This window comes from Schistocerca americana, chromosome 2 (assembly GCF_021461395.2).
Source record: "Schistocerca americana isolate TAMUIC-IGC-003095 chromosome 2, iqSchAmer2.1, whole genome shotgun sequence".
In the NCBI taxonomy this organism is placed as follows: domain Eukaryota; kingdom Metazoa; phylum Arthropoda; class Insecta; order Orthoptera; family Acrididae; genus Schistocerca; species Schistocerca americana.
In genome coordinates, this window is record NC_060120.1 from 381,939,356 (window position 1) to 381,962,577 (window position 23,222).

The following is a 23,222-nucleotide window of genomic DNA, read 5'->3' on the forward strand; positions in this document are numbered from 1 at the left end:
GTTAACAGTCACCTGAGCCAATCCTGCATTAGGCTTCACAATGCTGGTGACCTGGTACTCACTCCCCAGCACTTCCTGCAACTGCTGGCCTACACCTCTGCCATGAGAACTACCTAACAGCAGAACCTTGTTCTTCCTCTTAGACTTTGCAACTGTTCTAGCCACCGGAACTACTGAGGTCTGCTGCATACTTCCTACATCTACAGCTACTAGAGATTCCTCTCCACTAGACTCTGACAATTGGTCATATCTATTGTAAACACCAATAGTAAAACTATCTGAAAATCTTCTTCTCCTAGCAGATCTCTTGTCAACAGCCAGCTCCCTTTCCCCAACCCCCTTCTCCCTCCTCATCCTATCTAGCTCCTCCTGTGCGTTTTTCAACTGCACCTGAATGGCACAGATCTTACGCTCCTGCTCCTCTATCAACTTACTCTTGCTACATAACCTGCAGTTCCAGGAGAGGATCTCACCAGAATGCTTCCCCCACTGCATTCCCCCCAGTGAAAATACTTCGAACAAGTCTCACACAGCAATCCACTACTCACTAAACTACGGCAAAGCCCAGCCCCATGCTGGCAATCAAAGGAGTCATCGAAGAATGAGGCATAGGATGGGTGGACAAGCGTGGCAAACGAACAGCATGCGTATCTGACGAGGAGAAAGTCACAGCAGTAGGACGAAGGTAGTTCGGCAGCTTCAGCATACAAACTCTCAACCGGGCTAGTGTAAAAGGCGCCAGTGGCCAAACAGATGCCACAATGGTGGATAGTATTGAGACGGAGTAAGAGGGATGGATGTGCAGATGCATAAACAAAGCGAACAGTCTGGTTTCGAACGGATAAGGGACTGGTATGAATGGAGGAGGGTGGTTTACTCTGCACCCCACCCCACGAAGTACCAATGAGGACAGGTAGGACAGTGAGTGACTGTACAGTGGGCTGCCAGGGAAGACACGTGGGAGGATCACGAGTTTTCTATAGAGCAGGAGCCCCAGGAATTTTGTAGTTTCAACAAATGCACAAGCAACAGACCCAAGATGTAAAGATGGAGGGAGAAACCAATTGCACTACCAGAAATTCATACAAATGGTTTTATCACTGAAAAACAAAAGCCATTATCAATGCTCCATGAGTAAAGACTATTGAGACATTGCTGAAAACACTGCTCAATGAGACAGGTCTGTGGAGAACTGCAATAGATGGCAAAGATGCCATGCGGGAGACACGCCATTATAGGGTTAATGGTGAAAGCAAAGAGGACAACATTCAGGACGGAACCCTGAGCCACACCATTTTCCTGGATAAAGGTGTCCAACAAAGCAGAACCTACACGTACATTGACAACTCTGTCTTAAAAATTCCTCGAGGAAATGGGGCAGGCAGCCATGGAAGCCCAACGTGTAGAGAATACGGAGGATTCCAGTCTTCCAGCAGGTGTCGTAGGCTTTCCCCAAATCGAAAAACATGGCCACTGTCTGGGATTTCCACGGACAACCATTCATCACATGGGTGGACAAAGTGACAAGATGGTCAACTGCGGAACAGTGCGCTCTAAATTTACAAGGAGACTGGAATCTTGCCACAGGTGTGGACGATGGAATGTATATTGTACAAAGAGAGAAGGTGTATCCAGAAAGGTTTGATTCTGGTTTTGCTTTGTTTTAGGGTGCAAAACCAATTGGGGTCATACATGCCCAAGTCAAAACTTTAGTACACGAAGACAGGAGTTAAAAATATGATTATACATCAGTCCTAATTGACATAATAGAAGACAGCTAAAAACAGGCATGTGGACAAAGGGCTAAAAGACACACCATACAGAAACGGAGGTCCAAAACTAAAAATTAAATGGTCTTTGCCATGCTGCTTTGGCATATAAAAAGTAAAACGCGGTCGACAGCCCTCGTGTCATTTGCTAAAATGGCTGATAATTCAGACAGCAAACCCAAACGGGAACATAAAAGGTTAAAAAAATTGACATTCCATAAGGAATATGACAGATAGTTAAAACTTGAGTGTAATGTATACAAAGTGGCAGGGGTAGTGCCACTTAGCAAATGGCAATGGCTAAAAAGGCAGTGCCCAATATGCAGCCGAGTTACAATAATCTCCTACTGGCATGAGGGCTGAGAGGAGGTCGTCCAAGCTGGTGGGAGAGGCTTAATAAGCCGGAGCATATCCCGTGAAGGGAGGACTATTGGCAATGCCAAAGGGACACAACCTCCTGACAGACGGCAACACATATATCATTGAAGGGAATATACATACTCGAGGGCAGAGGTACAGGGACTGCAGTTTTGGCAGCAGCCTCGTTTCCCGGCAGACTGACATCACCAGGAACCCACATGAATATCACACTGGCTCCACCAAGAGTGAGCAGTTGATAGTTTTCCTGGACTCATTGCACTAAGGGATGGTCGGTGTACAGTGGACACAAACTTTGAAGGCCACTCAATCAGGCTGACCAGTGGACACAATTGAAAAGGCTAAAAGGCTGTGTCGCCAGATGTACTCCGTGGTCTGTTACAAGGCAAAGAGCTCGGCTGTAAATACTGAGCAGTGTGGCGGACGCCAATATCGAAAGACAAGGATGCCAGTGACGAAGGCATACCCGACTCCATGATCAGTCAGAGCCATCAGTTTACACATAGGTACTATCGCCAAGTTCCATGCGAAGGTTGTGAAACAGAAGGCGATAAACCAAGGCTGGAGCAGTGTCCTTAGGAATCGAATGAAGGCCAAGGTTAACATTGGCAGCTTCAAGAACCCAAGGTGGTGAAGGGTTCATACCCACCGGGAAAGATGCAGGCAGTCTGAAGTTAAGCTACTGTAGCATGTGCCGAAAGTGGACTCCAGGAGGCAACAGAGAAGAAGGATGAGCCCCATATTGATGATCAAAGGAATCAAAGAAGGAGGCATAGTATGGGTGGCAAGACGAACGGCATACATACCTGCTGAGGAGAAAGTCATTGGCGGTAGTACGGGGGTAATTCAGCAGTTTCAGCATACAGACTCTATACCGGACTGATGTAAAAGACGCCCAGGGCCAAATGGATGTTGAAGACTATGAAGACAGTGCTGAAGGCGCTGCTCAGTGAGACAGGTCCATAAAGAACTGCAATAGATAGCAAAATCGTCAACAAAAAGGGAGCCGGAGATGCCTGGTGGAAGACAAGCCATGATAGGGTTAATGGCAATAGCAAAGAGGACGACACTTGGGACAGAACCCTGAGGCACACCATTCTTCTGGATAAAGGTGTACTACAAGGCAGAACCCACACGCACCTTGAAAACTCGATCTTGTGAAAATGCCTTAAGGAAACAGGGCAGGTGTCCACAGAAGCCCTACATGTAAAAAGTCATAGGTCTCTCCAAATCGAAAAAACTGTCGGTCTGGGATTTCCGCAGAAAACCATTCATGACGTGGGTGGACAAAGTAACAAGATGATCAACTGCTGAACGCCGTACTCTAAATCCACACTGTGCACTTGTCAGTAAATTGCGAGACTCGAGCCACCACACCAGCTGGGCATGAATCATATGTTCCATCACCTTGCAAACGCAGCTGATAAGAGAGATTTGGCAGTAGCTAGAAGGAAGGTTTTTGTCCTTACCAGGATTAGGTATAGGTATGATGGTGGCTTCACGCCAGCGTCCAGGAAATGTGCCCTCTGACCAGATGCGGTTGTACATGCCCGGAAGAGAAAGGTGCTGCAACATCTGAATGTGGATGACGCTTTAGGGCGGAGGATCAGGATGAACTGAGAAAATGATCTAGATTCCTCACAGTAAAGGTGGCATTGTAGCACTCACGATTTGGAGAAGAGAAGGGTATCCCTTGAGCCTCCTCCGCTCGTTTCCGATGGAGGAAGGTAGGGTGATAATGCGAAGAGCTTGAAACTTCTGTAAAATGGTGTCCCAAGGTGTTGGAGATAAACAATAGGGTCCACGATAACATCATCAGATATGGGGGAATCTGATGTTGGTCCCACAGAACCATCTGAGGTTGGCCCACACGACAGAGAAAGGGGTGGAACTGTTAAAAGAACTAGTGAATGAAATCCAGTTAGCTAGTTTGCTATCCTGGAGAACATGACACTTTGCACGCATCTGTTTAAAATGAAATAATGGTTGCAGTTTGCCATCATAGGATGACTGTTAAAAATGCGGAGAGCACGTCTGTGTGCGAATTGTATCACAGCATGCCTCAGTCCACCAAGGGACTGGGACACGACGTGGTAAAGAAGAAGTGCAAGGAATGGAATGTTCTGCAGCAGTAAGGATAATGTTGGTGAGATAGTCCACCTGGTCATCACTACTGGAGAAATCCTGTCCTTCGATAGTCGCCAGGGAGGAGTAAAGCTGCCATTCAGCCTTAGTAATCTGCCATTTGGGCATGCACGTGGATGGGATAGGAGTCAGCAAACAGGAAGCACATGGGAAATGGTCACTTGAATAGGTGTCTGAAAGAACAGACCACTCAAGACGATGGGCAAGCTGGCCAGTGCACAAGGATTGGTCCAAATAGGAATAGGTGTGCAAGGAGTCAGAAAGGAAAGTGGGTGCTCCAGTGTTAAGGCAGAAGAGGTTAAGAAAGTCACCCAAGAGGGCACCTCTCTGACAGGTCCTGGGAGAACCTCAAAGGGGGTAAAGCACATTAAATTCACCGAGTAGCAAAAATGTAGGGGGGGGGGGGGGGGGTGGTAGCTGCCCAATAAGCTGCAGGAAGTTTGCCATGGTGACATCGAATGACGGAGATACACAAATGGTACAGAGGGAAAAAGTCAGGTGGGGAAGGAAAAGGCAAACTGCAACAGCTTGAAGATGGGTAGTCAGGGAGATGGGTTGACTACGAATATCATCTGTAGGAGCAGCATGAAGCCCCCATGAGATGGAATGAAGACCTCAGGGGGAAGGTCAAAACGAATTGGTAAGTAATGTGGAAGCTCAAAGTAGATATGAGGGTGCAATTTCGTTTCCTGAAGGCAGAGTAAAAGGGTATGCTGCAATGCTAAAAGCAGCCGTAAATCCTCTCTGTGAGACCAAAGGCTGCATACGTTCTATTGGAGGACAGTCATTATGAGGAAGAGATGTAGGGGTGTCAACTCAGCAGCTGCCAAGTGACAGCCAGTGCAGAGTCGCTACTATAGGGCACAGAAGCAGGAGGATCCTGCTTCATGGGGTGCACAGAAGCATCGGCTTGTGTGGTCAGTCCATGGAGCCCAGTTAGCTAAAAAACGGTTGGTGGTGTGCACCGGCACGACAGACGACTGCCGGGCTAAGGTACAATTTGGCGACACCGTCGAACAGCATCTTCGAGTTGACAAAAGAGAAGACCATTTGCCTTTCGTGTTGGAGGAAGACTCTTGTGTTGTTTGGCTGGAGGGACAGAGGAAATCTTCACAGGAGTACTCCTGTCCTTTGCTGCCTACTGGTTGCGTAGCTGGTGGCTTTGCTCCTTGAGGTGAGAGTTTGATCTTTGTTGCACAGTGGGACGCCAGGATGGCAATGCTACCTTGACACTGCATGATTTCAACCTCAGACCTGAATTTGAGGTCGCATGTCTGCGTGGCCATGTCCTTTGTGGAGCGAGGGGTAACAAGAACAGAACTACAGGTGCCAGATGGGAGAACACAGGGTTTGAAACTAGACAGTAACTTGCGAACTACTGTGTAAGGCACTTTTTCCTTTACCCGAATCTCTGACACTCTGCTCATCAAGATACACGGGACAATCCTGAGAGGCGGCAGCATGGCCGCCATTGCAGTTGATACAGCGGGGAGGAGGTGGCGGACAATCGCCCTCGTGTGCATCCCTACCACAGGTCACATCTTTGGCTGGGTGTCGACCAGACGTTCTAGTGTGGTTGAAACGATGACACTGGAAGCAGCGCATCGTGATTGCAATGTACGGCCAGACTGTGTTAATTTCATACCCTGCTTTGATCTTGGATGGCAGCACTACTCTATCGGAGGTGAGGAAAGGAGTGCGGGTGGGCACTAAGGAAGAATCTACCTTTCTCATTATATGATGGACAGCAATGACACCCTGATCAGAGAGGTAAGATTGGAATTTGGCCTCTGTTAGACCATCGAGCAACCTGGTGTAAATTACACCATGGAAAGAATTCATAGTTCTATGGGCCTCAACACGAACAGGGAAGCCGTGGAGAAGTGAGGCAGTAAGCAGTAATTGTGCTTGACAATCAGAAGCAGTCTGCAAAAGCAAAGTGCCATCCTGTAAATTAGAGAAGGATTTCACAGGACTGGTAACTGCATCAACACCTTTCTGAATAATGAGACGAATAATGAGACGAGGAATCGTGATGCTGCGGGAAGGGTCTTTGAATCATTAGCCTCATTATGTTTACAATGATTGAGAAGATGACTGACTCATTATGAGAAAATCTCCATCATTGCCAGCATCTTCGATGGCACACTCCTTCCAACTAGGGGCTCCTTTCACATGGGGGTGCACCTGCCTTAGGTGATTGTTAACAGATCAGGTCACACCTCCTGAACATCTGACAGAGGGACCAATCGGCAATTTGGGAAGGTTGCAGAACCTTCTTGGCAGCAGGATGTTGAGATGAGTGAGGAGTCAATGGTTGTGAGGTCTGGGTAAATAAAAAAAAATCTTCACAAGTAGGCTCAGTTTTGAAAGTCCGGGTATTCAATTTTGGGGTCTGTGATTTAGCAGGAGCCGATGAAGGTTGAGTCTTAGAGTGAGCGGGTGATAGTGGGGAGGTTGAACGGGCAACCCTTGGGCTGGCTGATCTGATGACGGGCACTACAGGTAAGACAACAAGTCTGCGTGGTTATCTTCTTAGTAGGTCAAGGAGAGGCGAGAACGCTGCTATATTTACCCACTGTGAGCACAGTGAGCTTTCTACTGCCAAGTAACAAGCAGCAAAGGTAAACACCTTTTCCTTCACTCTGATTTCCTGAATAATTCGTTCATCTTTAAAAATAGGGCAATTTCTGTAGGAAGAGCATGGTTGCCCATACAGTTGATGCAATGAGGGGATGGAGGTGGACAATCACCTTCAAGGGCATCCCTACCATAGGTAACGCACTTGGCCACATTTGAACATGACTGTCTGGTGTGATTAAACTGCCGACACTAATAGCAACTCGTAGGATTGGGGATGTAAGGGCGAACTGAAATTACCTCATATCTAACTGTAATGTTGGATGGAAGTTGAAATATGTCAAATGTCAAGAAGGGAGTACAGGTCAGTAGCAGTTCTTTGTCAACCCTTTTCATGAATATGTACGGCCATTAAGCCCTGATCAGACAGTAATTTTGAATGTCCTCGTTGGATAAACCGCCCTGCATGATGAATTTAAAGTACGGTGTGCTTCCACCTGGACAGGGAAGATGTGTAGCAGTGTAGTTAGAAGCAATTTTTGTGTCTGGAAGGCACTGTGTTTCTAACAAGTTGCCATTTCATAAACAGGAACAAGACTTTACAGGACCTGCAACTGCATCGACACCTTTCTGAATATTGAAAGGGTTGACTGTGGAGAAGTCTTTACCTTCGTTGGACCGAGAAACAACTAGGAACTTTGGCACTGACAGAAGAAATGTCAGTGGTCGACACTCATCTAGTCATCTCTTGTGGGCAGAAGTTTAAGAAGAAACCGTTGCGAAAGTATCCCCATGATCATCTGCATCTCCGATGGCATGCATGGGGGCCCACAAGCTCAGGGTCCCGTGCTTGCCATGTACGTATCCACGGAAGACTTGGGTGGAGGGGGATGGTTAGCTTCCTTTATCTATGAGTACGCCCTGCATTACTATTATTCTGACCTCTTCAGTGGCAGAGCTGAAAATTTGATAGGTGACCAGAAAGTTTCCATATACAGACTGAAGCAGTGGCTGAAAATTTGTACCAAGGCTGGGGATACTATCTCTCTACCATTCCATTCTCGAACAGCGCACGGGAAAAACGAACACCTAAACCTTTCTGTTCGAGCTCTGATTTCTCTATTTTATTTTGATGATCATTCCTACATATGTAGGTTGGGCTGAACAAAATATTTTTGCATTCGGAAGAGAAAGTTGGTGGCTGAAATTTCGTAAATAGATCTCGCCGCAACGAAAAACGTCTTTGCTGTAATGACTTCCATCCCATTTCGCATATCATATCTGCCACACTCTCTCCCCTACTAAGTGATAATACAAAACGAGCTGCCATTTTTTGCACCCTTTCGATGTCCTCCGTCAATCCCACCTGCTAAGGATACCACACCGCAGAGCAATATTCTAACAGAGGACGAACGAGTGTAGTATAAGCTGTCTCTTTAGTGGACTTGTTGCATCTTCTAAGTGTCCTGTCAATGAAACGCAACCTTTGGCTCGCCTTCCCCACAATATTATCTATGTGGCCTTTCCAACTGAAGTTGTTCGTAATTTTAACACCCAGGTACTTAGTTGAATTGACAGCCTTGAGAATTGTACTATTTATCAAGTAATCGAATTCCAACAGATTTATTTTGGAACTCATGTGGATCACCTCACACTTTTCGTTATTTAGCGTCAACTGCCACCTGCCACACCATACAGCAATCTTTTCTAAATCGCTTTGCAACTGATACTGGTCTTTGGATAACCTTACTAGACGGTAAATTACAGCATCATCTGCGAAAAACCTAAGAGAACTGCTCAGATTGTCACCCAAGGTCATTTATATAGATCAGGAACAGCAGAGGTCCCAGGATGCTTCCCTGGGGAACACCTGATATCACTTCAGTTTTACTCGATTTTCCGTCTGTTACTACGAACTGCGACCTTCCCGACAGGAAATCACGAATCCAGCTGCAGAACTGAGATGATACCCCATAGGCCCGCAGCTTGATTAGAAGTCGCTTGTGAGGAATGGTGTCAAAAGCTTTCCAGAAATCTAGAAATACGGAATCAACTTGAGATCCCCTGTCAATAGCGGCCATTACTTCGAGCGAATAAAGAGCTAGCTGCGTTGCACAAGAACGATGTTTTCTGAAACCATGCTGATTACGTATCAATAGATCGTTCCCTTCGAGGTGATTCATAATGTTTGAATACAGTATATGCTCCAAAACCATACTGCAAACCGATGTCAATGATATAGGTCTGTGGTTCGATGGATTACTCCTATTACCCTTCTTAAACACTGGTGCGACCTGCGCAATTTTCCAATCTGTAGGTACAGATCTATCGGTGAGCGAACGGTTGTATGTGATTGCTAAGTAGGGAGCTATTGTATCAGCGTAATCTGAAAGGAACCTAATTGGTATACGATCTGGACCTGAAGCCTTGCCCGTATCAAGCGATTTGAGTTGTTTCACAACCCCTAAGGTATCTACTTTTAAGAAACTCATGCTAGCAGCTGTTTGTGTTTCAAATTTTGGAATATTCCATTCATCTTCCCTGGTGATGGAATTTCGGAAAACTGCGTTCAATAACTCCGCTTTAGCGGCACAGTCGTCGGTAACAGTACCATCGGCACTGCGCAGTGAATGTATTGACTGCATCTTGCCGCTTGTGTACTTTACATACAACCACAATTTCTTCGGATTTTCTACCAAATTTCGAGACAATGTTTCGTTGTGGAACCTATTAAAGGCATCTCGCATTGAAGTCCGTGCCCAATTTCGCGCGTCTGTAAATTTTAGCCAATCTTCGGGATTTCGCGTTCTTCTGAACTTCGCATGCTTTTTCTGTTGCCTCTGCAACAGCGTTCGGACCTTTTTTGTGTACCACGGGGGATCAATTCCATCTCTTGCCAATTTATGAGGTATGAATCTCTCAATTGCTGTTGCTACTATATCTTTGAATTTGAGCCACATTTCGTCTACATTTGCATAGTCAGTTCGGAAGGAATGGAGATTGTCTCTTAGGAAGGCTTCTAGTGACACTTTATCCGCTTTTTTAAATAAAATTTTGCATTTGTTTCTGGTGGATTTGGAAGAAACAGTATTGAGCCTAGCTACAACGACCTTGTGATCACTAATCCCTGTATCAGTTATGATGCTCTCTATCAGCTCTGGATTGTTTGTGGCTTAGAGGTCAAGTGTGTTTTCGCAACCATTTACAATTCGCGTGGGTTCGTGGACTAACTGCTCGAAATAATTTTCGGAGAAAGCATTTAGGACAATCTTGGAAGATGTTTTCTGCCTACCACCGGTTTGAACAAGTATTTTTGCCAACATATCGAGGGAAGGTTGAAGTCCCCACCAACTATAACCATATGAGTGGGGTATTTATTTGTTACGAGACTCAAATTTTCTCTGAACTGTTCTGCAACTATATCATCGGAGTCTGGGGGTCGGTAGACGGAGACAATTATTAACTTAGTTCGGCTGTTAAGTATAACCTCCACCCATACCAATTCGCACGGAGTATCTACTTCGACTTCACTACAAGATAAACCACTACTGACAGACACAAAAACTCCACCACCAATTCTGCCTAATCTATCTTTCCTGAACACCATCTGAGACTTTGTAAAAATTTCTGCAGAAATTATTTCAGGCGTTAGCCAGCTTTCTGTACCTATAATGATTTTAGCTCCTGTGCTTTCTATTAGCGCTTGAAGTTCAGAGACTTTCCCAGCACAACTACAACAATGTACAACTACAATTCAGACTGTTCCTTGATCCAAGCACGTCCTGTATTTGTCATGCACCCTTTGAGATTGCAGCCCACCCCGTACTTTCCCGAGGCCTTTCAACCTAAAAAACCGCCCAGTCTACGCCACACAGCCTCCACTACCCGTGTATCCGCCAGCTGAGTGTAGTTAACTCCTGACCTATTCAGCGGAACCCGAAACCCCACCACCCTATGGCGCAAGTCAAGGAATCTGCAGCCAACACGGTCGCAAAACTGCCTGAGCCTCTGATTCAGACCCTCCACCCGGCTCTGCACCAAACGTCCGCAGTCAGTTCTGTCAACGATGCTGCAGATGGTGAGCTCTGCCTTCATCTCGTAAGCAAGACCGGCAGCCTTCACCAAATCAGATAGTCGCTAATCCAGAGAGAATTTCCTCAGATCCAAAGCGACACACATCATTAGTGCCGACATGTGCCACCACCTGCAGCACCTTCCGACAGTACTGGACACCACAAAGCCTTTTTAAAGCACTGGAGGTGTGATGTTTGTAGGGGAGAGATCAGGACTACAGGGGAGGTGCTGAAGTGTCCCAGTGTCAAGTGCACAGCCTCTCAGATTGACCGGCATCTTGGGTCGAATCGCATTAGTACATTAAGTTGTACACACCTGCACAACGATGGCTTTAGACAGACATTGCCCTATACACATTCTTGATTCTCTAATGGATGTTTACCAGTGTGTGTCCTTCAGCAGCCACGAAAAGAATAATACTGCTAATATTACGTTCGTCCTGTTTGGAAGCTTTTGGTAATAGTGTCACCTTAGTTCACATTTCCGCATTTACTGCACACACGTTGGAAAAGACAAATGTCACACTAATCCCTTCCCTAGAAGTCTGTGCTTAAATACCTTCACCAGAATCGTGCTCCATTGTATATATGTTGCAGCAATGCCCACAAACAAACTTTTTGATTGCTCCTAACAGAAGCAGTAAACACATTTACATTGATAGTAACATCTGACAGCATGTGAAAAAGTGGCATGTGATTGGTGTTGCTTATATGGGCAGCAAATAGTTACATTTTACTTTCACCACATGATGTTGATAAGTAAATTATGTTTCATCCAGACCGTGGAAGTCACTGAGCTAGCATTATCATGCGCTGTAGCACGAGACCTGCTGCTATCATCAACAACATTGTCGTCATCCACCAGCCTGTTTGCTCTGAAATCCTGTCATGCATCTGAAATATTCCTCATTATCTCCAGCACCAGCTTTTGGATAATTTCTCTATCTGGAAGCCTTCATTACATTCCACTCAAATAGTAAAGAACTTTCGACTCTGATCCATGAAACTTTCCCCGTTTTGGTACACACGAATAACTGGCTTTTTTTTGTTTATTCATTTGAGCCCATCACAAACATTTGCTTCTCTGATGCCTAATTTTCTTCCTCCTGCACAGGTGTGTGTTACATCTGCTTCAGTAACCACCATTAACATAAAAAATAGAGCATTGTTGTCTACGTGAACCAAATATGAGCAGCAAACTCGTACATCCACAATTCTTTACAATCACTGTTGTGATTTGTCTCTATGATCTATTGCTATACTTTACTGTTCTGACAATACTAATGATCTAAGCAAACAATTACAGGAACAGGTTGTTCTCTTGGGCCCCTATTGCTGAATCAGCAGAAATCTGATCACCTCGGCCACACAGTGAGCACCATTTGTTGCCAATCTACAAAATCAACAGTGCTGTGGAGTAGTAGCCACTTTAGTACAGTTGTTAAAGCTTGTGCTTCATTTGCTGTGCCACGTTTCAAGTGTTCTGTGAAAACTCTCGCCTACTGTAGAAATGTATACTATTGTTAATTTGTCGATTTATTACGTCACTTCTGTTCTACTATGATTCTGGCAACCTGTACTTTAAGCATGGTATTTGCTCATAAAAAAGCAGGTTGCATTGCCATGGCTGGCAGCCTAATTAAACTTGCTACCCAATCCCACACCAGAATTATCTTAGTGCTCAAGTTTGTGCCACTGCTCCCCCCCCCCCCCCCCCCCCTCCCCCAAAATGCAATTAAAATCTGCATGTGACCTGCACTACCAAATCTTGGCTTACAACCCCAAAATTAAGCTATTTTAGATAGTAAAAATGTTGACCTCAGTAACAACAGCATAACCTACAAACTGAAGATGGCCACACATTTTTCAAAAGACGAATCTGGAGGAAAATTCATCTGGTGAAAAGCGTATTATCAAAGATTTCCTAAGGTGCTACTTATTTCCTGTCAGCAGGTAAGTATAATCATATAAAAATGGCTTGAATGTACAATACATACCTTACTTATTAGATCCTTAGCCAAATCAGATACGTGGTCTGGTATTTTATATTTGACTTCTCGTATCAGACTGTATGTTTTTTTTGAAGAATCTGTTTCAAAAGGTGGTTTCCCAACAAGAAATTCATAACAGAGGACACCTATGCACCAGTTATCTACATTATGATCATAAGGCTTTCCTTCTACCATCTCCGGGGGCAGATAGTCCAGGGTGCCACACATCGTCTTTCGCCTAGGACAAAAAGAAAATGTTTTAACATCAGAAAGTGATCATCAATTACTGTCCAACAATACCTAAAGGCAAAGCAATGATTACACAAAAAACAAATATGGTAATGTACTCTCAACAGTGAGTGAGGCCAGTAACTATCCTCTTAACTCAAAAATGGAAATATTCAGATATCAATGAAAGTATGTAACATGAACCTCATTGCATTCAAAGCAATTCTTTGTACTGTTCTTAAGTGTTCAAAAATTACCACTCGAAATGGCTGCCAATGTTCTTGACTAATTGAGGTCAGGAATGATGAGCTATTGTTACACCCAGACTATGTATGCTACGGAGGCAAAATAACATGCAGAGTAATAATCACAATGAACAATTTAAATGAATGCTGAAGTGAGATACTAACCGATTGCTTGGTGCGTGTACAGACCAACCAAAGTCGGCCATTTTTATTTTATCATCGGAAGTGAGGAGCAGATTTTCAGGCTTTATATCACGATGAATTACATTATTTTCATGGCAGTACTGCAAAGCGTTTGCAACCTGGTACATGTATCTTGCCGCTCTGAAAATTGAGGAAAACATTAAGGAGTATCAAAGGACCGAAAACCGATACCATAGACCAAAATACTAAAACATCACTGAACTAGGAACAGAGCACTCAAAATTAACTCTAAAAACATGAATAATGTGGAAATCTGCAATCTGATGACTGCTACCATCTGAACCACTAGTGCAGTTGTATGTACCAGCACTAATTACTATGTCAAAACCGGCAGGTTTACAAAGGACAGGGCACAGTTCGGCCTAGAGAAATAAATAAGGGAAAAGAGTAATGTTGAGGTAGACAGAATACTTATCCAGGAGTGATAGAAGTATCACAACAAAGTTTATTCTTTAGTTTGGTGTTGGCAAAGGAATTAGAGTGAAAACACTGCTCGAACAATAAGAAAAAATCATCATGAACTACCAGCAGAATTTGTCGTAGCAAAGTGAAGAACAGCAGCTTTATGACTCATCAGATTCCACGAATAAGCTACAATCATCTCCTATAGTCCAAATGGAGTTAAGATAGTGACACTGCCAATTACTACATATCTCTAAGAGGAAATAGGTGAAGGTGAGACAGAAAACTTACTATAATCTTCGACTCTAATGCTGTAAAGTCAAGGGGTAGACAATGGATGAATTACAACGTACACAACAAAATATATGGTAAAAAGATGGCCCACTTTTTTTAATACTTTAGGTATTAGTGCCCTCATACTTTCATAATTTGGCGGTACCTGAATCGGAATCATGACTGGAAGAAAGAAACCAACTACAAAGAAGAAAATTTCTTCTTTAACTGAAATCATTTCTAGTACAGAAAAGCAGGCATCAGCATAGCAAAGCTCCTCCTCTTCCTCCTTCAGCACAAGTGCAAAATGGAGGAAAGAAAATGTGGATGGTGCACCTTTGCAAATGTTCCGTGGGTGGAAAGCATCCAGAAAAGTTCAGATATTTTCTTTTGTCTGTGAAACAACATTCAGAATAGCTTTTGTAATAGCTGGGGGTGAATGACCATTAGGGTGGATGGTGGAACTGAGCTCTCTGCCAGGAAGCTAGTGGTACACTCCAGGGCAGTATAGCAGTGCAGCAGCAGATGGAAGCCTGGTAGTCACCTGACATGTAAACATGAGAGCATCATTTTTAGAACACAACAGATCACAGTTCAGTGGAGAGCCTGTGACCATCGTACGTTGGCTGGGGCGAGGTAGCACACACAGGATTGAGATAAGTATATGACTGACTTGGTACATATGTACCGTGTATTTGTAAACATTTTTCATGGGGTCTTGCCACTGTAGATGTTGATTTTAGCCTTTGACTATGCCTATTTAGGCAAGCTGTTTTATATTTGTTTTAAAGAAGGCGTGGTTACTCACACTGAAACCTACGTAAACACCAGGTAGTTTGTGCAATCGAGGCGGATTTCATAATTATTTCGATACTTACGATTGCTGACGCGCTGCAATGCTGAAAGTTCTTAACGTCTGAGTGGCTCTGTTCTGGCCCACTTCCATGGTCTGTTGCATTAGCTGCATTTACTGAGCCAAGTCAAAAAATGGTGGTGGTGTTACACTTTGTTTTAAATCTAAGTATGTTTCAGATCGAAGACAAATACATCTGAAAGAGCTTATACAGTTTTCCTGTTTCAATTCAGTAATTTGCGGTTTTTCTGTCAGTCTGCCAAAGTGCACAAAATAGTGCCAATATATATGGTGTAAATTAACTGGGGTCTTTATGACCCCAGTGGTAGAAACAAACAAAAAATTCTGGTAGCTCGAGGGTAAACTTTATGTTTTATAAACATTCTCCATCTCCCTCTGGTAGACTATTTCAATCATGTAATAATAATACCACTTTAATATGTGCAAAAAAGGAGAGAGAGAGAGAGAGAGAGAGAGAGAGAGAGAGAGAGAGAGAGAGATAATCCAATACTATGTCCTGATGAAAGAAACTTACACAGGTTCGGAGAAACGTCCATTTGGGCACGCACGAAGTACTTTGTACAATTCTCCTTTAGCAGCGAACTCTAAAATTAAATATATCTTCCTCTCATCATAGAAGTATGTGTAAAGCTGTAGGATGTGAGGATGCCTGCAGAGGGGAAAAAGACAAAAACAACACATTACAATGAGCTTTATCTGAAGCAAGCACACTTTTTTGGTGGCTCTAGAAACAAGTTAATAATGACGGTGACTAACTTACTAGTTAAATAATTTCATTTATAGTTGGTGTTAATGATGAAACTGATAATTTCTGCAGTTTTAACTCCTTAATGCATGAATAAATTTCTCGATGAAAGAAAAAAAAAATAAAATAAAATAAAATAAAAAAATAAAATAAAAAATCGTGGTGCTGTAGTGATACCTGAAACACTCAGGAGAATGCGGCACTTGCAGTAATGAAGAATCAGCATCTATCACCACTGGCATTCAAAAACAGTTAACCTTCCAGTTATTAGCACAGCATTGGCATGACATGAATTCACGACACCCAGCATTATGGGGTTTAATGATCAAGTTAATTCTTAGATTTGGTATGTATTGTTTAACACTTTAAAAAACAAAACTGTAGCAAATTAACACTGCTATATAGTTGAGGCAGCGAACATCTCAAAAGCAAACATCCATCATTTTCCAAGCATTCCATCATGAAAACCCTTCAATGCTGTGCTCTGAATCAAGATACACATTATTAAACTGAACAGTAACATGAACTGTGAAAGTGCCAATTTTGGGGTGGGGGGTCACAGGATCAAATTCCTAATTAATCATGAACATTTTCATGTCTGTCTATAATATAGGCTTCACTTTTTCAACAATGTGAGATGTCACCAGGAGTGATACACACTTTGGACTGACAGTCCCCTTTCCCAGGTTGGGACCCTGTGGTCATGTAAGTGGCACCTCCCATGGAATTCTGTCTGTCATCACTTTCTTTTAAATTTAACACAATTTGAGTTACAAGCGTTATTAGTCAGCGAATCTTTTCTTGCCTGAAAGTAGCCTAATAAGTCAAACTTGTACCAAATGGTCAGCGAAAGGAAGTGCTAACCCTCAATTCAGCATTGACTAGTCTGATCTTACTGTGTTATCTGATTCACCAAATGCTGGTAACAAGTAGCCCCATACCTGCACCACTAAAAAGTAGTACGTAACACACCTTTTTCCTTATTGTATTTATGTTCTTTTCTCTGAAGTCAATCGAACATATAAAACTTAAAAATCCAAAATGTGTGCTTGTGGGTTCAGTACGTGGTGTGTGTGATGGTTTCCTAGCTTACGCGCATTGATATCAAGTGTAGCTGCCTTTGATTATTTAAATACAGTTTTCATTAAATTTATACAAAATTTATTGTGTCACTGAAATACAATGCCTCTGCCAGCAATAGGTACATCCAAAGATATTACCACAAACATTTTCAGTCTGATACTTTATCATCATTCATTAAATAGCTATTAATTTTACAAGATTTTCAATCACAGTTTTCTTCATGCTAATGAAACTACACTCCTGGAAATTGAAATAAGAACACCGTGAATTCATTGTCCCAGGAAGGGGAAACTTTATTGACACATTCCTGGGGTCAGATACATCACATGATCACACTGACAGAACCACAGGCACAGACACAGGCAACAGAGCATGCACAATGTCGGCACTAGTACAGTGTATATCCACCTTTCGCAGCAATGCAGGCTGCTATTCTCCCATGGAGACGATCGTAGAGATGCTGGATGTAGTCCTGTGGAACGGCTTGCCATGCCATTTCCACCTGGCACCTCAGTTGGACCAGCGTTCGTGCTGGACGTGCAGACCGCGTGAGACGACGCTTCATCCAGTCCCAAACATGCTCAAAGGGGGACAGATCCGGAGATCTTGCTGGCCAGGGTAGTTGACTTACACCTTCTAGAGCACGTTGGGTGGCACGGGATACATGCGGACGTGCATTGTCCTGTTGGAACAGCAAGTTCCATTGCCGGTCTAGGAATGGTAGAACGATGGGTTCGATGACGGTTTGGATGTACCGTGCACTATTCAGTGTCCCCTCGACGATCACCAGTGGTGTACGGCCAGTGTAGGAGATCGCTCCCCACACCATGATGCCGGGTGTTGGCCCTGTGTGCCTCGGTCGTATGCAGTCCTGATTGTGGCGCTCACCTGCACGGCGCCAAACACGCATACGACCATCATTGGCACCAAGGCAGAAGCGACTCATCGCTGAAGACGACACGTCTCCATTCGTCCCTCCATTCACGCCTGTCGCGACACCACTGGAGGCGGGCTGCACGATGTTGGGGCGTGAGCGGAAGACGGCCTAACGGTGTGCGGGACCGTAGCCCAGCTTCATGGAGACGGTTGCGAATGGTCCTCGCCGATACCCCAGGAGCAACAGTGTCCCTAATTTGCTGGGAAGTGGCGGTGCGGTCCCCTACGGAACTGCGTAGGATCCTACGGTCTTGGCGTGCATCCGTGCGTCGCTGCGGTCCGGTCCCAGGTCGACGGGCACGTGCACCTTCCGCCGACCACTGGCGACAACATCGATGTACTGTGGAGACCTCACGCCCCACGTGTTGAGCAATTCGGCGGTACGTCCACCCGGCCTCCCGCATGCCCACTATACGCCCTCGCTCAAAGTCCGTCAACTGCACATACGGTTCACGTCCACGCTGTCGTGGCATGCTACCAGTGTTAAAGACTGCGATGGAGCTCCGTATGCCACGACAAACTGGCTGACACTGACGGCGGCGGTGCACAAATGCTGCGCAGCTAGCGCCATTCGACGGCCAACACCGCGGTTCCTGGTGTGTCCGCTGTGCCGTGAGTGTGATCATTGCTTGTACAGCCCTCTCGCAGTGTCCGGAGCAAGTATGGTGGGTCTGACACACCGGTGTCAATGTGTTCTTTTTTCCATTTCCAGGAGTGTATTTTCCACTGTAGTGATACAAAAGTGGTATTGGAATGTTCAGGAAGTCACAGTTCAAATACTGTCCACAAGCAGTAGCACCACCACAGTTATATTGTTTGCCCAAAATATACATGGAAGGCAATTGTGACCTATTACAGTGTGGCACAAGAGAAACAGGAACTTTTGAAGTTTATGTTGGCATCTCTGTAGATGTTCAACACATGGCAGGAAAACTTCCAACTGTCGACCAGTAACTGACATTTACTTGCAAAGGAGCAATATGTAGTGAGTAGTTGCCATGAGCACATATAACCCCCATGGCAAGTTTGACAGCTTCACAGTGTTTCAGCATCACTATGTGGTCCCAACTCAGGGTCTCATTCTTTCTTCGCATACAGTCAAAACCTGCGTTTGTACATTTGAAGAGACTGCATCAACTTTGGAAAAAAAGGGTCCAGTGAGCACATATTGACTGTACATACGCCAGAAAGCATTACTGCTGTCCAAGTTGCAGTGGTAAGGAGTCCTCATTGTTCAGGGCAAAAAGTTGTACTGTCATTGATGTTCAGCTTTCAATCTCATTGTTACAAGCATCAAATGGTTCTAGATATAAAACCTAATGATTCTGTACTGCAAGTACAATTTTGTGAAAACCTGTTGGCTAAAATCAATGAGGATGCTAACTTCATGGAAAATTTTTTGGATGTCCGATGAAGCTCATTTTCACACAAGTTGAATGATACATGAATAAGCGAAACACGCATTATTAGGTACAAACAAATCCTGCTGCACTTCATCACTGTCCATTACACAGCGCTCAAGTTACTGCAGGGCATGCAGTGTCACAGCTTGAGACAATAAACCTTACTTCTTTTAAGATGAATGCTCTGTTGTCAGAGTGATGTCTCAATGCTGAAATATACAACAGATATTCTGGCTCCTAGGTTCCAACCTCTTGCAAATCTTGACTTTCAGAGCACACCTGTTTTAGCAGGATGGATCCACTTCACAAGCCGCCTGACTATAGCTGCAGTGAAATTTTTGTTTGTGGGATTGCATAATTTCAAGGCATCCTGTTGTCACTTGGCCGCAATGGTCTCCACCTCGCAGTTTGTGATTGTTTTAAGAAGAAATCTAAAGCGTGTTGTGTACCATACTGAACCAGCAAACCCTGCCCAGCTCAAGACTCAGATTGAAGAAATTATTGTTGAACACCCTGGAGACATTAAATTTTTCTGTGCAGTGCAAAATCTACAGAATCAACTAACTGAATGTGTCACAAAATGGACAGTTCATAAATGAATAGTTTTTAGAAAGTCGTGTCTAATGAAATTTACATTCTTTTAGAACACTCATTTCAGTATCAAAGTTTCATAAATTTCCTTCATTTTTCTTATACGACTCCTAATTTTAACAATGTAGGGAAAGACAGATTGCTACTTACCGTAAGGAAGACATGTCAAGTTGTGGACAGGCACAATTAAAAAACACACAAAGCTTTCAGCCACAGCCTCTCCACCCCCCTCCACACACACACACACACACACACGCCAACTCCAGCATCTCAGGCCAGAAAGCAAATATAACATTGGATGCAAGTGGCAATCTTGAGGGGGGCGAGGAAGGGATAGCAGTGTACAGGTGGGGAGAGAGGAATGCTGGTTGGTGGAGTGTGCAGGGACTAGACTGCCAACAGGTACAGTGACAGGAGGTTCTGGGGCCGGGAGGTGGAAAAAATAAGCAAAAAAGGAGAGGTGTGGGGAAAGACTGGCAGATGCATTGGCAGAGGACTGCAAATAAACAGGATAGGCGATGAGAATGAGGAGACTATGATGGGGTGAAAACTGTTGGGTGGGACAGTATGTTACCATAGGTTGAGGCCAGGCGCAGAGAATGTGTCTTAAGGATAACTCCAATCTGTACAGTTCAAAAAAGCTGGTGTCGGAGGGGAGCATCCATGTGGCTTGGTAGTGAAGTAGTCATTTAAATCAATTGTGTTATGTTCAGCTGCATGTTGTGCCACAGGGTGGTCTACTTTGCTCTTTGCTACAGTTTGGCAGTAGCTGTTCATGCTGGTTGGTAGTCATATCAACATAAAAAGCTGTGCAATGATTGCAGCAGAGCTGGTAAACAACATGATTGCTTTCACAGACCGTGGCCCAGTCCCTGATGGGGTAGAATAAACCTGTGACAGGTCTGGAACTGGAAGTGCTGGGTGGGTGGATTGGATAGGTTTTGCGCCTGGGTGCTGCGTTGCAGGTAGGATGATGCCAGGATTTTTTAAATGTTGTAAATGGCTGTTCTTTCTCCTACAGAAAGGTTAGTGTTCTGAGGAACAGACCTGGGAAAGGATGGTGAGGCTACATTGGAGGTAAGGAATTCCTGGAAGGAGTGGTTGGGTGGAGTGGTAGGGGAGTGGGCGATCACAGTTGTATGGTGATATGAACTGAACTGGAAGAGGTGGGTTCAATGTCGGAATTAGAGTGATTTTTGTTGTAGGGATTGGTGACAAAAAAGTGCATCCTTGGTAGAGATTGGGGGAAGTAGAGAAGGTCTTTGACAAGTCCAGCATGGTTAAATTTTTGTGTAGGGTTTAAGGTGAGGCATTTGGATATAACAAACTTCTGTGAGGTTGAGGTTAACAACAGTGTTATGGGATATTTTTGCTCTGGAGTTGGTGGAGAGTTGGTAGGGAGTTTTGGAGGTGTGGCAAGTTGAAAAGGTCAGCTAGGCAGGGTTTAGCTGCTGTGAGCAATGGATGAGGAAGAACACTTTGGGTACGATAGGGGTTGGATAGTGGTGTCTTAAAGTGACAGTAGGATGTCTGCAGGTTGGATAACTTGTGGAAGTGGTATCTGAAATGCTCCTCTGGGTGATGGACAGCAAGAGATTCAATTTCAGAGATGTGATGCATGGAGTAGGGATTGCAGAGTAGTAGTATCTTGTAGAGGAAGCAGAGGTAGTTCTGGAATGTCTGTACCAGGTTTGTGGGTGGCCAGGGATTGGTGTAACCTGGAAAGGTGTAGGTCATTGTGAAAGGAGGGGTGGGATCCACAGAAAGGAATTTTTACAGTTAGGCTATTTGGAGGGATTAAATGGTTTAGGCAGCATTTAAGGAACAGGACCTCAGGCTGGGTTTTAGCCAAGGGATACTTTTCTGAAATGGTGCAGAAAGATGGAGCAAAGGTACATAGTGGCAGGGATGGCGTAAAGGAATGGGCAAAATATGTGTTGATGGTTGTGAGAGGAGCTGGATAAGCAAAAAGATGCACAAAGATAAGTAAAAATACCTAAAGACACACAGAAGCATCCAAAGATACAGATATGTAAAAATACGCAAAAGTATGCGAAACCACAAAAATATGCACAAATATGTTGAAAACCTACAGAGACGTGGGTGAAAAGGAATTATTAGGTATGGCAGTGTGTGTGTGTGTGTGTGTGTGTGTGTGTGTGTGTGTGTGTGTGTGTGTGTGTGTTTTTTTTTGCAATAACTGAAGAGGGAGGGGGATGGGTAAGGTTGAGGATCAAAGTTCGTGTGGTATGGGGAGATATTGAAAACAGAGCACTACAGTACGTCAGGATGAGGGATGACGTGGGATCAATGGAGTAAATATAACAATCCACACGGTCACTGAGTCTGTGCTGTGCACAGATGATCAGTGATACATTGTGGCTCGGAAGTAAATGCAGTTTGGAGGGTGGTACATAAACATAGGAAAAAAGAGAAAGAACGGACACTGAGAAGAGTAATGCTGTAGAGAAAAGTAACAAAGGAAAATGTCACAGGGCTGCAAGATGGATGAAAGCCATTCAGCAAAAATCAAACAATGAAAACGCCAGGTACGAATATCAATAACTTACGAAAAGACAGACTGCTTCTCACCATAAAGAAGACGCGTCAAGTTGCAGACAGGCACAATTAAGGCACTTACAAAAGACTAACACACACACACACACACACACACACACACACACACACACACACACACACACACACAAGCCACTAACGCCAGCATCTCTGGCCAGAATGCAACATCATGTCAGATGCAAGCAGCAATCTTGAGAGGACAAGGAAAGGATAGTAGCGTATGAGTGGGGAAAGAGTGACAAACACAGTCTGATGGAGTGTGTAGAGACTAGGCCACCAATAGGTGGCTGTGTCAGGAGGTTGTAGGGCAGGGGAGAGGGATAAAGAAAGAGCAAGAAAGGAAAGCAGCAGGGAAATAAGAAGAAAGAATAGCCACACACAACCCCAAAACAAATCCTGACCGTGTCATCCTACTTGCAAGACAAAGGGTCCATCACTGTTATAAATCAGTGACTTCCTAGCGGAATGCCTCTGACAGCAACCTGACTTCCATCTATAAACTCCATCAGAGTGATCCCATCCCAGAAGTCCAACACAAACTCAAATCCCTGCTTAAAGTCTTAGGCCCTTCCCAAAACTCCTTCCCTGAATCCATTTCCCTCCTCAGCCCTATGACACCCCACACACCCACCTTCTACATGCTCTCCAAAATTCACACTCCCAACAATCCTGAACACCCCATTGTAGCTGGTTATTGCGTCCCCACTGAAAGACTTTTGACCAAC

The 23,222-nt window shown here is 44.3% G+C and overlaps 1 protein-coding gene across 1 annotated transcript in view; it reads right to left on the bottom strand.

Moving 5' to 3' along the window:
• The window catches only part of LOC124595714 (aurora kinase B-like), a 50,064-nt gene that overhangs the window by 13,704 nt on the left and 13,138 nt on the right, over nucleotides 1-23,222 (bottom strand). Inside the window, exons 4-6 of the mRNA XM_047134580.1 lie at nucleotides 15,677-15,811; nucleotides 13,575-13,733; nucleotides 12,943-13,174 (exon numbers count right to left, since the gene is read on the bottom strand). Coding sequence (XP_046990536.1) covers nucleotides 12,943-13,174; nucleotides 13,575-13,733; nucleotides 15,677-15,811 — 526 coding nt within the window. The remainder of the gene's footprint in view (nucleotides 1-12,942; nucleotides 13,175-13,574; nucleotides 13,734-15,676; nucleotides 15,812-23,222) is intronic.